The sequence below is a fragment of the Hirundo rustica genome, chromosome 15, assembly GCF_015227805.2.
Source record: "Hirundo rustica isolate bHirRus1 chromosome 15, bHirRus1.pri.v3, whole genome shotgun sequence".
Classification (NCBI taxonomy): domain Eukaryota; kingdom Metazoa; phylum Chordata; class Aves; order Passeriformes; family Hirundinidae; genus Hirundo; species Hirundo rustica.
In genome coordinates, this window is record NC_053464.1 from 2,802,523 (window position 1) to 2,815,792 (window position 13,270).

Genomic DNA, 13,270 nt, shown 5'->3' on the forward strand with positions numbered 1-13,270 from the left:
GTGTGCATGTAACATCACAGTTTTACAATCTGTTTGGTGAGCTGGATACTCCCAAAAAATCACCTCAGCTCAAGGAGCTGAGACAGGCAGAGCATCGCTCAGGCCTTTGCTAGAGGCTTTACATGCAGCCACTTCCAAACCCGATGTTGCTGGGATCAATCCAACATCAAAGCTTGGAAGGGAACTGGTGCACCAAATGCTCTGTGCCTGCCTTCTCCACTGGCCTGAGCAGGCCAGCACTGAAGATCATGCCTCGCTTCCCTGGTTTATTAGCACTCCTCACTGTCTAACATTAGTTAGACAATGTTTGCATCCCAATTGTCCAGACACATTTTCCTCTGATGGAGGGTCTGAGGGAGGTTTGTGCCTTGGATCACTCCCTGCTCACCTGCTGGCTCGGAGGAGAAGCCGGATTTCTTCATTACTGAGCGTGACTGCTGTGTGTAAACAGCACACAGAGGGAAGAATCTCGCTCATCAGCAAATGAGGCTTTTATTGCCATTTTCCTCAGAGGAGGCCTAAATTCAAAGCACTGAGACATGTAAGTCTCATCAAGCAGCAGGAGTCCCTTCTTTAACTTCATCTGGTTGTTCTTCATTTTTGCTGCCTTGAGCAATTCTGCAAAAATTCCTTTGAAACTCGGGAGGCAGATAGGTTCAGCAGTGCCATGTAAAATCTGAGTGAAATCTGGTGCTGTAGTTTTAAAGCATGTAATGAAGAGCAAGTGCTGAAAACAGGGAGTCTGTGTAAGCCAAAGGTCAAGGCTGTACATCCAGAATCCCAATTTTGCATTCTGCATGCATCCAGTTTGAGAGGCATAGAAAGAAAGGTTCACCCTTATCAAGCTCAAAACTTGCTTAAAATGAACCACTAGGATTGGGTTAGTTATTAGCAGAAGGCAGTGCACGTGTTGGTGGCAATTAAACTCCTAGAAACAGCCTATGATGGGCATAAGAGGGATAAAATGCCTAAAGGAAAAAGGAGCATAGATGGCCAGTAAGAAATTATTCTGCCTGTGGAAAAAACAAACTGGCTAGTGAAATAAAAATCAGGAGGATGAGGAACTCTGGCATAAATGATCACAACTTATCACAGGTGTAACCATCAGTGCGGCCCCATGAGCCCGCTGGACTGGTGAGAGAGGAAGTGCTAAAAGCTAATTAATTTTGAAGAGTTCTTACATCTGTCTCTCCTGATAACAAGAAGTTACATGACTCCTGCTAGCTTCAGAGCACTCCTCCATATAAATTGATGAATATGAAGAATTGCAGAAGGATGTGGCAGAGCAGTTGGATTTGTATCAGATGGAGCCTTTAATTAGCGGTCGTCTACAGGGCTCTGTCCTGGGGGCATCCTCCTCCTCCTCCTCCTCCCAGGCCCCTTTGGCCAAGGTCTGCCTGCTCCGTTTTACAGCACGAGTTTTACAACATGATGTGGATATTGTGCGAGGAGCTGGTGCAGAATGGGTGCAGAATGAACTCACAGCTGCTCCGACATGGCCACAAGCCTCTGTGGAACCAGAGATGAGCAAGCTACTGGCTCAGGCAGGGCGACCACCACAGACACAAAACCCCCTGGCCATGTTGCACACTCCCTGTGTCACGGGATGAACTCTGGACAGGTGAGGAACTGTAGCAGCAGCCATTAACAGCATCCATGGCACAGGCTGGAAAGTTTCTCCAACGAGGCCTGACAGCTCCTGACACTCACAGCGTTACTAAACAAGCCTCTTGGAGGACTCTGTGTTTACAGCACTGCCATTAATAAAATCTTCTCCTAATTCTGTAAACCTGTCACCTCTTGCCTGAAGAATCAAAGGGTTTCTACTCTACAGAAAGACACTTTGCATTTGCACTACTAAAACCTACACCAAACAGCGAATATTTTTTTCCCAAATCCTTTTTTTTCTATCACAGAGATGCAGTCACAACAAAATCTCATAACCCCTTTTTTCTTTCTTTGCAGACCATCCTTAAGGAAGGCATCTTGTGGGTGAGATACAGAGTGCTGCCATGAGAGACAGAAAGGGAAAATACATTTGGCTGGGGCTTATCAGCACAAGTTGTGTTAAAGTGCAGTCATCACCAGACAAACCAGAGCTGGTCAGACACCAATCCCACTGCAGAGCCATCAGAGACTGAGCTGTTACTCCATCTGCTGTGCTGTGTCCAGTTCTGAGCTCCTCAGATCACAAGAGACACAGAGCTCCCGGAGTGAGACCAGCGGAGGGCAACAAAGGGACTGGAGCATCTCTTATGAGGACAGGCTGAGGGAACTGGGCCTGCTTAGCCTCAAGAGATGGCTGAGAAGGGACCCCATCAATGGCCACCATCTGCAGGGAGGTTTCAGAGTAAGGATCAGGCTCTGCTCTGTGGTGCCCAGCAACAGGATAAGAGGCAATGGGCAAAAATTGATGCCCAGGAAGTTCCACCTGAACATGAAGAAGAATTTCTTCCCTCTGCTGTGACCGAGCACTGGAACAGGCTGTCCAGAGAGGCTGTGGATTCTCCCTCACTGGATATATTTCAGAACCGTCTGGACACAGTTCTGCAAATTCTGCTCTAGGATGACCCTGCTTGGACCAGATTACTCACTGTGGTCTCTTCCAACCTGACCCATTCTGTGATTCTGAGAATTTGGCAGCATAAAATCTCAAGAGAAATACCCAGATAAGTAGAAGGCTCTATCTAAAATTCAGAAGATAAAGCATCTCAAATCAGTTACTACAAAGTCATCCAACAGTACACATCCTTGTACCTGGCTTAAGAAACATTACAGAAACTTCAACCCAACACCATTTACTTTAGATCACTCAAAAGTATTTGATGCTGCAAACGTTCACAAGACCGGTGAGGCTGAGTAGCCTGCACAGTGACAAAGTAAATGACAAGAAAGTGAGAATGATCTTGACCATGATCTATTCAGACATTCCCCCCTAGCCCAGCTGTGGCCAAGCCTCTCTCCCAGAAGAACCCACGAGCAGCACTGCTGAAGACACACGTGGCTGTCCCCGGGCTGGAGTCACTTACACGCTGCTGTCTGTCAGCGACATGGTGTCGGCGTCGCTGGACATGCTCTGCTGCTCGCTGTCGTTGGCACTGGTGGCTGGGGCCAAAGCATAGCCTGTGTTGACATAGTAGGGGTTAACAGGCTCTCTCCATGACCCATGCCTGCAAGAGAAAAATGAGAGTCAAGTTAGAAGGACACAACCTTGCTCTGCATCACCAGGCAGAAGGACTCTGCCTGGAGCACCATGCAACGAAGGGCTACAGAATAAGCTGTGCTCACACTAGGCTGCGGTGATAGAGCCATGAACAATTTGCCTCATAACTGGAAGAAAAAGGGAATTCAGAAGTAACGAAGATGACACTGTTAGAGATAAGGGAGGGAAGGAGACTGTATGGAAGAAGTCCTGTTTCCATCAGGGTTTATGGAGTCCATGGTCTAGCTGCTTAGCACTGTCCCTCTGAGCATCTGAAAGCAACACCTAGACAGTAAGGCAGCATTTGTCTTTGTCAAAATAGGCTACTGCTCTTCCAAGAGGGAGGGATGTGTAGAAAAGCTCACCCATTCTATGCTAATTTTAACATCTCTCCAGCATGTTTGTAGAGGGAAGGAGGTGAAACAAGAGGCAGCTGTTGCTCATAGCACAGCACCTAAAGCTGACCTCCAGCACTGCACTGAGGTACACTGGACACTTGCAAATTCCACCAAGAAAGACCATACCTAATCACAACAGCTTTTCCAGTGGACAATCTGCTCAGGGGTCTGCGAAAGCTGGTTTGCACACAACCCATGCCTTGTTACTCAAGTACACATGCAGGCCAGCCTCCTTCTCTTCAGCAAAAGGTCAGGAAGGGAGGCTGCCTGCATGAGCTAACCTGGGAAAAGAGCTCCTTGCTCAGGAAGAGACCTGATGGTGAAGCAGCCTGTGAACCAAGCAGGCACAAATTCCTTCATGCTGACTCTGCCACCAGCATAGAAAAGCCATTGATGCCAGCGTAGCTCCAGTTCTGCCACCCTGCAGGACAGACAGGCCATGAAGACACTTTGCTCTCCTGTAAGTCATTTTGTAATGCGCCAGAAGAAGGAACAAGCTGCAATGTTCACATAAACCAAAGAGCACTTAATCCCCTGCTCTTCCTGCCCCTCTGCATGAAGAGCAGCATTTTTAAGATATCTTGAAGTTGAAGAATTCCTGGGTTTTCCAAGCTCTGAACAACAGAGTCCTGTTTCAGTTCAGATCACAAAGCTCCTCAGCACCATTCTTTATTTAGTAACTCAGTAATCGGCACCTGGGTGGATGTGATTTGCAACGGGCCCTGTGCAAACATCTCCATGGAGGGCACATCATACATCATGTGCTTCCCTGTTCCGCCAAGAAACGTGATTCTGGTTCTACTGCAGTGGTTAAAGTCCTACAGACAACAGAAAACAGCCGCTGCCCCAATGAGTTTACACTTAGATAAGACAAGGAAACCCATGAGAAACACACAGATGGAGGTGAGGAAGACACCAGCAAAGGGTAAAGCTGTAAAGCTGGCAGTTTGTGTGTATCTGTATGGAGCAGAAATGCAGGACAGGCACTGCACGAACTGGGACTGGCAGAGAGCCCGTTTAAGGCACAGGTTTTCGGGTGCTGCTATGTAAAATACAGCACATGGTGTACCGGGATGGAAACATTACCAAAGTATTTTAAAACCTGAACCAGACAGGATTACAGCCCTCAGCTAATGCATTTCTCACCCCGCTCCCATTCACCTGCCCTTTGGGTCCTCAGCACACACCCTACTTTCCTTGTAATTCAAGGGGTCATGGATATTCACCGGTCCCTAGGAAAAGCATTGTTTGATGTCCATGATGGTGTGGATTAGAAACAAATTACTCTCCTCCTCTCAGAAAGAGAAAACTATTCTGTGCGCCACAAACCAACCAAAACTCCAAGCTATTTCTCCTTGGATGAAGAAGCTTAGCACAGTTGCAGAATGGTGCAAAGAGCATTCAAAACTGAACTAGCTGAGGTTTTCCATGGCTGTTTGGCAGAAGGGAACCTTGTGAGGTTTCTCCATGCTCAGGTACAATACAGAGTCAGTTGGCGATGAGCACAGGGATGCCTTGGGATGTTGAGTCACCACAGATACCTTCTAGCATGCAAACTTTCTGTCAGTCACTGCAGATGTGCACTGGAGCAAACTCATTTCTATACTCCATCAGATTTCAGAACAGCTTTCTAGGGCAAGTACTGGAAATAATTTGAACAAGTTCACCCTAAAAAGCAAAAAATAATAACTGAAAACCTTACCAGCCCCCTTCAGCCGTTCTCCCTGTGCAGAACGGTCAGTTCTGAACATTAAAGGAACGCTGTGCAGCGCAACCCTCCTGTCAAATCCAACACGACAGCGGTGTGATGGAGCCTGAGACAACCTCTTAAATTGAGGCAGGAATGATGGATAGCTCAGGCCTTCCCTGAGGGCAAAGAGAAGGATGATTTTTGGACAATCCAATTAAAATATAGCACCAGCTTCTAGTGGACCTTTTGCCAGGACTCTCTGGAAGCGGCATGGATGATTCTAGCATTATACTAAGAAAGTACTCAGATATACAAAATAAAATGCACAGGGCAACCCATTTCTCCTTTTTATCTGTTGATATAAAGACAGAGCGGCAGAGAGCACTTGAAGAGGTCACTGGGTGTGGAACTGTGATGGCTGAAGGAACCAAGATGGGTCCTGGGAGGTCCCTGGCACCTCTGGAGGAGTTGGGATGGCTGGGCTCTCCCACAACACTCCCCGGCTGTGGTCTTCTCACTGTGGATGCAGGTTTGGTCACAACTGTTGTTTTTAGCTAAAATTACACACTTAAGCATGTATACAATAGGGATTACTTCCATTTTACCTCTGCCTCTAATACATCAATGCAAATGTAAACTTTTGGTAAGCATAAGGAGATGGAAAGGGTATAGGATTTCAAAGCAATCATAACAGGTTACATTACTTTTGAGGAATCCATCTGTATTCAATCCTTCTCCTAATGTTCTCTCTCCCTGACAACTCTCTTCAGCTGGCTCGTATCACTATTTGAATGTTTTGTGCCGTGCCTCTGAAGAACGCTTTCAACATCTATTAGGAGGAAAACATTAAAGGAACATGGAGTCTAACAAAAAAACCTGGTCACTTCTGATCTGAGAGGGGAGGCTGCTTTAAAAGGGATTCAGGCACCCTCAGAGCGATTTGAAATGTCAGCTAAAAACCTCACATACCGAGTTCTATGCACTGATAAGGGCGATAAAAGGAAAGGTGAGCATTTAAAGTTAGACTTCACAAAAATTCCTGCAGCCTTCCAGAATTTTATTTCATTTTTTAAGACAGAAAGAGCAATGAGCGTTTTTGAAATGAACACAGAACATTTCATACATGGCAGAAATAAAGCTGCACGTCTCTTCTGCAGCTCTCAGTTGCTCAACCCTCAAAATAATCACACAGGGAACAATTATAACAGAGATCACAGCGACCTGAGTAAGTCAGCCTGACCAGCTGCCTTTTCTTTGCATAAAGCCCTCCGCTGATCACTGCACATTCTGGTAATGCTGACAAGGGCCTAAACTGCTGTAGAAAACCAGCAAGAATTTCCTCAAGGCTTCCTCCTACCTGCTCTGGGTTTATTTTGCATGTTGTCTTAGCTGCATTTCATCCATCCCCTGATCTCTCACTTCTCTGACCAAGCACCAGCGCTTGGGACATCAGATCTTGGAGTCCCAATGTAAGCGAGCAGAGAGGCGAGGTCCTCTTCAGTACTCTTACTCTATGTGGAGTTCCCACTGCATCCTGAGTCCCTCAGGGCATCCTTTTCCTTCCAGCCTGGGAACCCCAGTCTCCTTCACACAACTTCCCCCGGTGGCTATCTCGATTTTAATTCAAAGATGCAAAGTCCCCAACCTTTGCTAAACGTGTTACTCTGCTCTATGCAAAAACCCCAGGGTTGGTGTGCTCTGGGGAAGAATTGCATCACCTTCAGCACCCAGAGAGGGAGGAAGAGCTCACTGATCCCGCCTCCAAAGCCAAACCCGAGTGGCACTCCCTTTGGTTCTCACCAGTTATGTACCTCCTTCACTGATGTTCTTCATCAAGCATGGGAAAAAAACCCACTAAGGCAAGGAGAAAACTTCCTTGAAGACGAAAGGCCTCTAGGCAAGTAATTTCTGTAGAATTTAAATTTCCACTGGAGGGAGTAAGTTGCGCAACACTCTACTGGCAGGTCTGAGAGACATGGTCTTCCCAAGCCTGCTAGCAGTTCCAGCATGGCTGGAACAGCTCCCAGTTTAACAGGGAAGCTGCTCAATCCATCATTTTTCATTGCTACCACCTTCTCCAGCTTCCGCACTAAATTTTTATGACACTGACATTTTCTGGAAGAAATTTTTTCCTCAAAAGAATTGAAGCTCTGATAGAATCCAGGCAGGCCTCCTCTTGCAAGGCTGCCCCACCTCCCTGACCCAGAAACTCCAAAATCCTTGCTGGCATGGGAAGCTCCTCCAAACCCCTGCACTACCAAGCAGGCAGCTGTTTGAGACACAGTATTAACAAATCCAAGAGATAAAAGACTCATGAAGCCAACAACCACAAAACTCCAATGCATTCTCCCTAAACAGCTCTTGCAGAAGTTATCCTCTCATGGCATAGTCTGAACCATAGTTTTGGTGAGCAGCTCATTTTTATCATGGGAGAAATCCCGTTTTCCAGATGTCATGAGGCAGCTGATAACCACCCGAACTTCATGAGTCACCTTGGAAAGTTCTGAGCTGCAGGAGTTCTGGGGATGTCGGGAAGTCCCACAGAAGGACACCCCCAAAACGGGCCCTGCAGAAACTCCAGATGTCTCACCACAGCCAATGACAGGGGCTGAGATGCCCTCCCTCCTGACTGCAGTGAGCAGCCTCACAGCAGGACACAATTCCTCCTTTCCTCTGCTGGTGGGTGGTGTTTGGGCTGAGGGATGGTGCCCTGAGACCACAGATCAGGGCTGCAACCCAACAGGACCCAAGTGCTCATTCTGTGCTCCCACCCTGCTTTTTCACACCACCTTCTGAAAAATTAGTTCAAACTTGTGCAGTCCTGTGTTTCTGAAGATGACAGTTTCTAGGAAATCAGCATAAAACATTACTCTTATTTGGTGTCTCTGGTCATTTTGCATTCGTGACTGGGAGGATGCAGTCTAATGCTGAGACATCCTCCAGCTCATTATGTTCCATTTTTTCAGTGTGGGGAAAAAAATATAAAAAGTTACTTACTTCCATCCAAGAAACAAAAAGTCCTAGAATCACAAGTTGCTGTCTCCAACTGGCCACTTACTTCCAAAACTTAAATCTACCAACAAGCAGGTGACTGCCATATCCTTCATGCAGTTCCACATTTCATTATCACAACCAGTCCATCAAATTAAAAGCTGCACATGTTGGTTTATGATGTACGAGCCAAAGCAAATCCCTTCAGCATGTCTAAATAGCCCGTGCTGACAAGAGTGTCCCAGCAGCAGGGTCACCTTTAAACAAGGGATTACAACAGCATCCACCACAGAGTCTGACTTACAAGATTACATTAATCCCCCACCTGAACAGAAACGTCTGTTTCCAATCTGTGGTACCAACAACTGTCACGGAAGTTGCATCCTACAGCTCTTCCCAAACCAATCATCATGGGAAAGCTTTGGAGCTAAGAACAAAGAGTCTATGAAGATGCAAAGCTGAAAACCTTCGCTCCTGACTGGATTTGATCTGCGCTAAAGATGCAAAGTCGGCTCAGGAGGTTAAAATTGGGGATTTACCTGATAATCTGACTGCAGATTGTTGGGGTTGCTCCACTTAACACTCTCCCCAATTACTCTGGGTACTCAGACGCTGCTGTGCATCTCAACTTTATCACTGCCAATGTCAGGCTAATCACATGTGTTCCAGGCAAGGGCAGCTTCTTCAAAGATCACATCAATTCTGGACAAGTTAATCTGTTCTTTGAGGTCTCCAGATGGCTCTTGCCAAGAAAGTTCACTTCCAGCTCTGCAGCCAGCAAGCGCAGCGGCCCCAGCGCTCTGCAGAGCATTACAAAGGAACCAGATCAAAGTTATGTCTTACAAAAAAATGAAATCTGAAGTTTGAAAAGCAACAGCAGCCTGTCACTTGTAGGCTTAAAGACGACTTCTGCATGCTCCAGCTATCAGGGAATTTATGATTACAGTCTGGCTTTTAAAAGCTGATGAAAAAAACGACGCTCTTTAGCACTCCTTGCCTTTGCAAATCTGTATCTTCTTCCCTGCGTATTCATCCTCCCACGCCAGAGGAACAAGGGAAATAAATAAAAATGTAACTAAAAGTACAGATAAGGGCTCTTCTTCTCTTTTCTTCTAAGGCATTCAATTCCATTTTAGGACTACATGGAGATTATTTTATGGGGAGCTTCAGCAACTATTGTGAAGTATTAAAGCACAGTTACAAAAGCTAAATCCAAGATTTACCAGACTGAGTTTCCAGTTTCTAACTCCTTTGCATTTACCAAGGACATGCTACTTCTCCGGCAGGAGTAATGTACAGAGGATGCATTAATTGCAACCAGTAATTCAGATCATAGGATACAGCAAGGTGGGGGAGAGAATCTAGGAAGGAAGTTGAAATGCAGGAAATAAAATGTTTGCCTTAGGAGGCAAATAAGGACTAGATAGGCTAAATATTGTGGCTGCACTGCCCTATCACCACCCTAACCTTCTTAGGAAAGGCTTTCAGACAACAGGATGAAACCACTGTGCTCCAAGGAAACTGCAGAACAAGTCCCTCAAGATTTCATCTGACTGCGCATCTCCAAACCAGCCCTCCCAGCTCCTCCTTCCCAATGGAGGCGAGGCTGTGCTCACTCATCACCCCAATGGAACACTGGATTTTGTCCTCAAGCAGTAGATTTAAAATCAAAACTGCAGAAATCGGAGTCTGACAAACAATAAAAGCAAGTCCTTCCTAAAAACAATGTACATCTTCCCTAGAATAAGGCCACAAACCTCATTTATTTAATAGCTCAAAGCACAAAATATTCATCAAAACGAAGGAAAAAAAAAAAAGGCAACACAATGTCTGCACAACAATTAACAGGACAATTGGATCATCTTTCTGAAATAAAGCAAATGTTGCAGAACATTCTGTTCCATATCTAACAATAACAGGAATCTGCCTAAATTAATTTCAATATATTAGCCTGAGTTTATACCATAGCATAGTAGTTTTGTTTGTTTTTTTAAATGATGACATGATTCATATGAATCCTTATCGGTCATGAAAGGCTGACAATATTAGGGACATTTTCTATAAAATATACAGGATATTTGGCTGCATTAATTGCAACTGAACAAGAGTCTCACAGCAGTCAGGCTGCATCAGCCATCCAAAAGCTGCTGGAACAGCTTCAGAAGCTACAAAAGAAGGGCAAACCCAGAAGTGTTTGTGCCTTTTGTATATCCAGGGTACACTGCTGCCACCCATGAGCCACACACACCTCCACGTCCTGGCCTCTGCCAGACAATACATCACAGGAGAACTGTTTCTAATATTTTATTGGAAGAGACAGAATCAAGCTTTGCAGGGATGTGCTGAACATCCAAGCATGTTAACCCCTGAAGTGAGTGGCACTTGAGTCCTCATCCCTGATTTTTTGACCCTCCAAACATGCTCTCCCTGGGGTACCAGGATTACCAGCAAGGACACAGGTAGGGAGGGCTGATAATGCAGTCTCCTTTTCCCTGCTTAAACTGAGAGCTGGGGAAAATTCAGCAAGAGGCTGACTGGCAACAGCTCTCCACTCTGCTAATTGGCTTCTCAGACTGAAATGACATCTATGTTTAATACAAGTGATTTCATATATATACATATATATGTGTGGTTAAGTGGATGAACACACAGAGAAGGCATTTTAGACAGCACAGTGCCAGCTCCCTGCTCTCTGCTTTCCTTGGTCACTGTCCCAGGTAAACTGGGGCTGGTGGAGAGGGGAAACACTTTGCAAAGCGCTGTGGGCATCTTTGCATGGGCCTCTCTGCTTTGTACCTCACAGCTTCTCTTCCCTGGGAAGGCAGGCGGGGCAGCGGGGAGATGTAAAGGAGGTCCAGAGGAAACAGCTCTTCCCAGAAGGGGCCACCGTGTCACAGATGGAGTAACAGCAGCGAACCTCCCGACGGTTCAGAGCCTTCCACGTCCCGCCAAGCCAGCGACCACCCGTCCCTGCCCGCAGCCGGGGTGCCGCTCCCTCCGCAGATGGCCCAGGCAGCCCAAAGCGTCTCCCGGCATTCCAGCCGCGGCCCGGCTGTGCCGACACCCACGCACGGTGGCTCCCGGCCCAGAGCAACCCCCTCGCCCGCACCGAGAGGGCCTTCGTGGAACAAATTACTTCCAAATGCCTGGCTCTGAGGCACAGGGAAAGAGGGAAGCCCAGGTTTGTACCTGGGTCTGCTCACAACAGAAAGAACGCGGCAGCTCCACTTAAGAAACGCCACTGCCTGCAAACTATCAAATTAATCCCAGGATTTCAACAGCTTTTCTTCATTATTTTTTGTCTCAACCAAACCGCAAATTTACTTAATGACTAAACCAGGCGAGCGAGTACTTTGTTTTCCAGACAGCAGGAACGTTTCTAACGGGATCCAGGTTTTCAGAACACACGCTTACCGAACGTCAGGCAAGGAGGGAGAGGTTCCATTGCTGAGATGTGTTTGATGCTTTTTTTAACTCCCCCCAAACCTGCCAGCACCGTGGTTGGGGCATCTCCGAGCCCTGAGCCCGAGGAGAGGCACTGAGCAGGGTGAGGAGGAATACAATAAGAACACTGTGTTCCAGGAGTGACTGAATAAAGGCATGAGCGTGCTTTTGGCCAGCAGGATTCAGCACTGTAACTCCGTCTGCCTCTTTTCTTCTCTGTCTGAAGCAACGGTGTTTGTCCATGCTTCTCTGAAATGGAAAGTATTTCCTTTTGCCTGCTTGTTCCAACGAAAGATCTGAGGAGGCCTGGTGTAACCAGGCAGAACTGGGGATTCTCCAGTGACTTGACTCTTCTCTGCCAAAATTTCTGCTCAACAAGAAAGGGCTTATAAGAAAGAAATTACGAGCACATTTCTCTGCAAATTCAGTAACTTAAGACCAAGGTCTGTAGAATGAGTAAGTTTTTGGATGGAAACAAAGCATCCAGCTTTGGCCAACGACTCCAGATCATTACTGCCTTCCTACACATCTACAGAGCCTCTGAAGCGTTCAAAAACGTAGGACAGGGTGGGGATGTCTACAGGTACTTGGACCACACTGGGGAATGGGAGCCACTGGAATCCACGGGCTAAATAAGACCATGGGTGCTCAGTCCTTCCTTGGACCACCAAAGTTCCTCAGGAGGGCATCAACTTCAGCACTGCAATCCATTGTTGCACTGCTTTCAGTGATAAATTTCCCAATTCTTCAACCACAACGGTGGTGTTGCAGATGGCCGAAATGAACAGGGAGGATATGCAGCTCACGGGGGCTCTGTTTTACAAAGACTACTTGCAGCTTTGACATTAAACCGCCTGCCTGTACCACTGGGCTGTGAAACATAAGCTGAGCTGCATGACCACAGACTTGCTAGCCTCACTTGAATTCCCCTCCAAACAATGGTATGAAACTCAATACTCGTTACCAATTTGTTGCCAACAAACTTGGAATTTTAATGAAATTACAAATTTGGATGGCAGAAGAAACCAGCTAAGGTAATATTCTGAATGCCTATGAGGCACCTAACTTAGCACCTCAAAACCACTCAGCTTTGCTCACGAAGGCCTTTGACCAAGCCCTACTAATGATGAGGTGGGCAGAATTAGCAGTAATGCTGCACAAAATAAAAGACTTTATTTCGCTGATTAAGGTCTGGCTCACAAGGCACATGAAGAGAAGAGGTCTGCCTCCAAGCAGAGTTGCTCACTAGTGTCTTAAATCCTACAGAAATGATCCAAGAAACTTCCCCCATTGAACAAGAACCTTTGAGGTGAATGAACTCTGACCTCAGCTGGTAACAAAACCAAAACCATGGAGGGCTGGCAAGACCTGGCAGAGATAAAGCTGAGAGTCAAGATTTAATAGTGCTCCCAGAGGGAAGATTCAGTTGATTAGAAACATCCTAATCTTCTCTCTCAGTGTATATTAAAGGTCAAGAAGTGGGATCAGATATTGGCAGCACATGAAAAAACAACTCAGTCGAGCAAAAGACCTTCACAGACGTTT

General features: G+C 46.4%; 1 protein-coding gene across 2 annotated transcripts in view; it reads right to left on the bottom strand.

Moving 5' to 3' along the window:
- The window catches only part of AXIN1 (axin 1), a 71,228-nt gene that overhangs the window by 28,059 nt on the left and 29,899 nt on the right, over positions 1 to 13,270 (bottom strand). For both annotated transcript variants that reach the window (XM_040078802.2, XM_040078801.2), the window contains exon 3: positions 3,030 to 3,170. In XM_040078802.2, the coding sequence (XP_039934736.1) occupies positions 3,030 to 3,170 (141 nt within the window). The remainder of the gene's footprint in view (positions 1 to 3,029; positions 3,171 to 13,270) is intronic.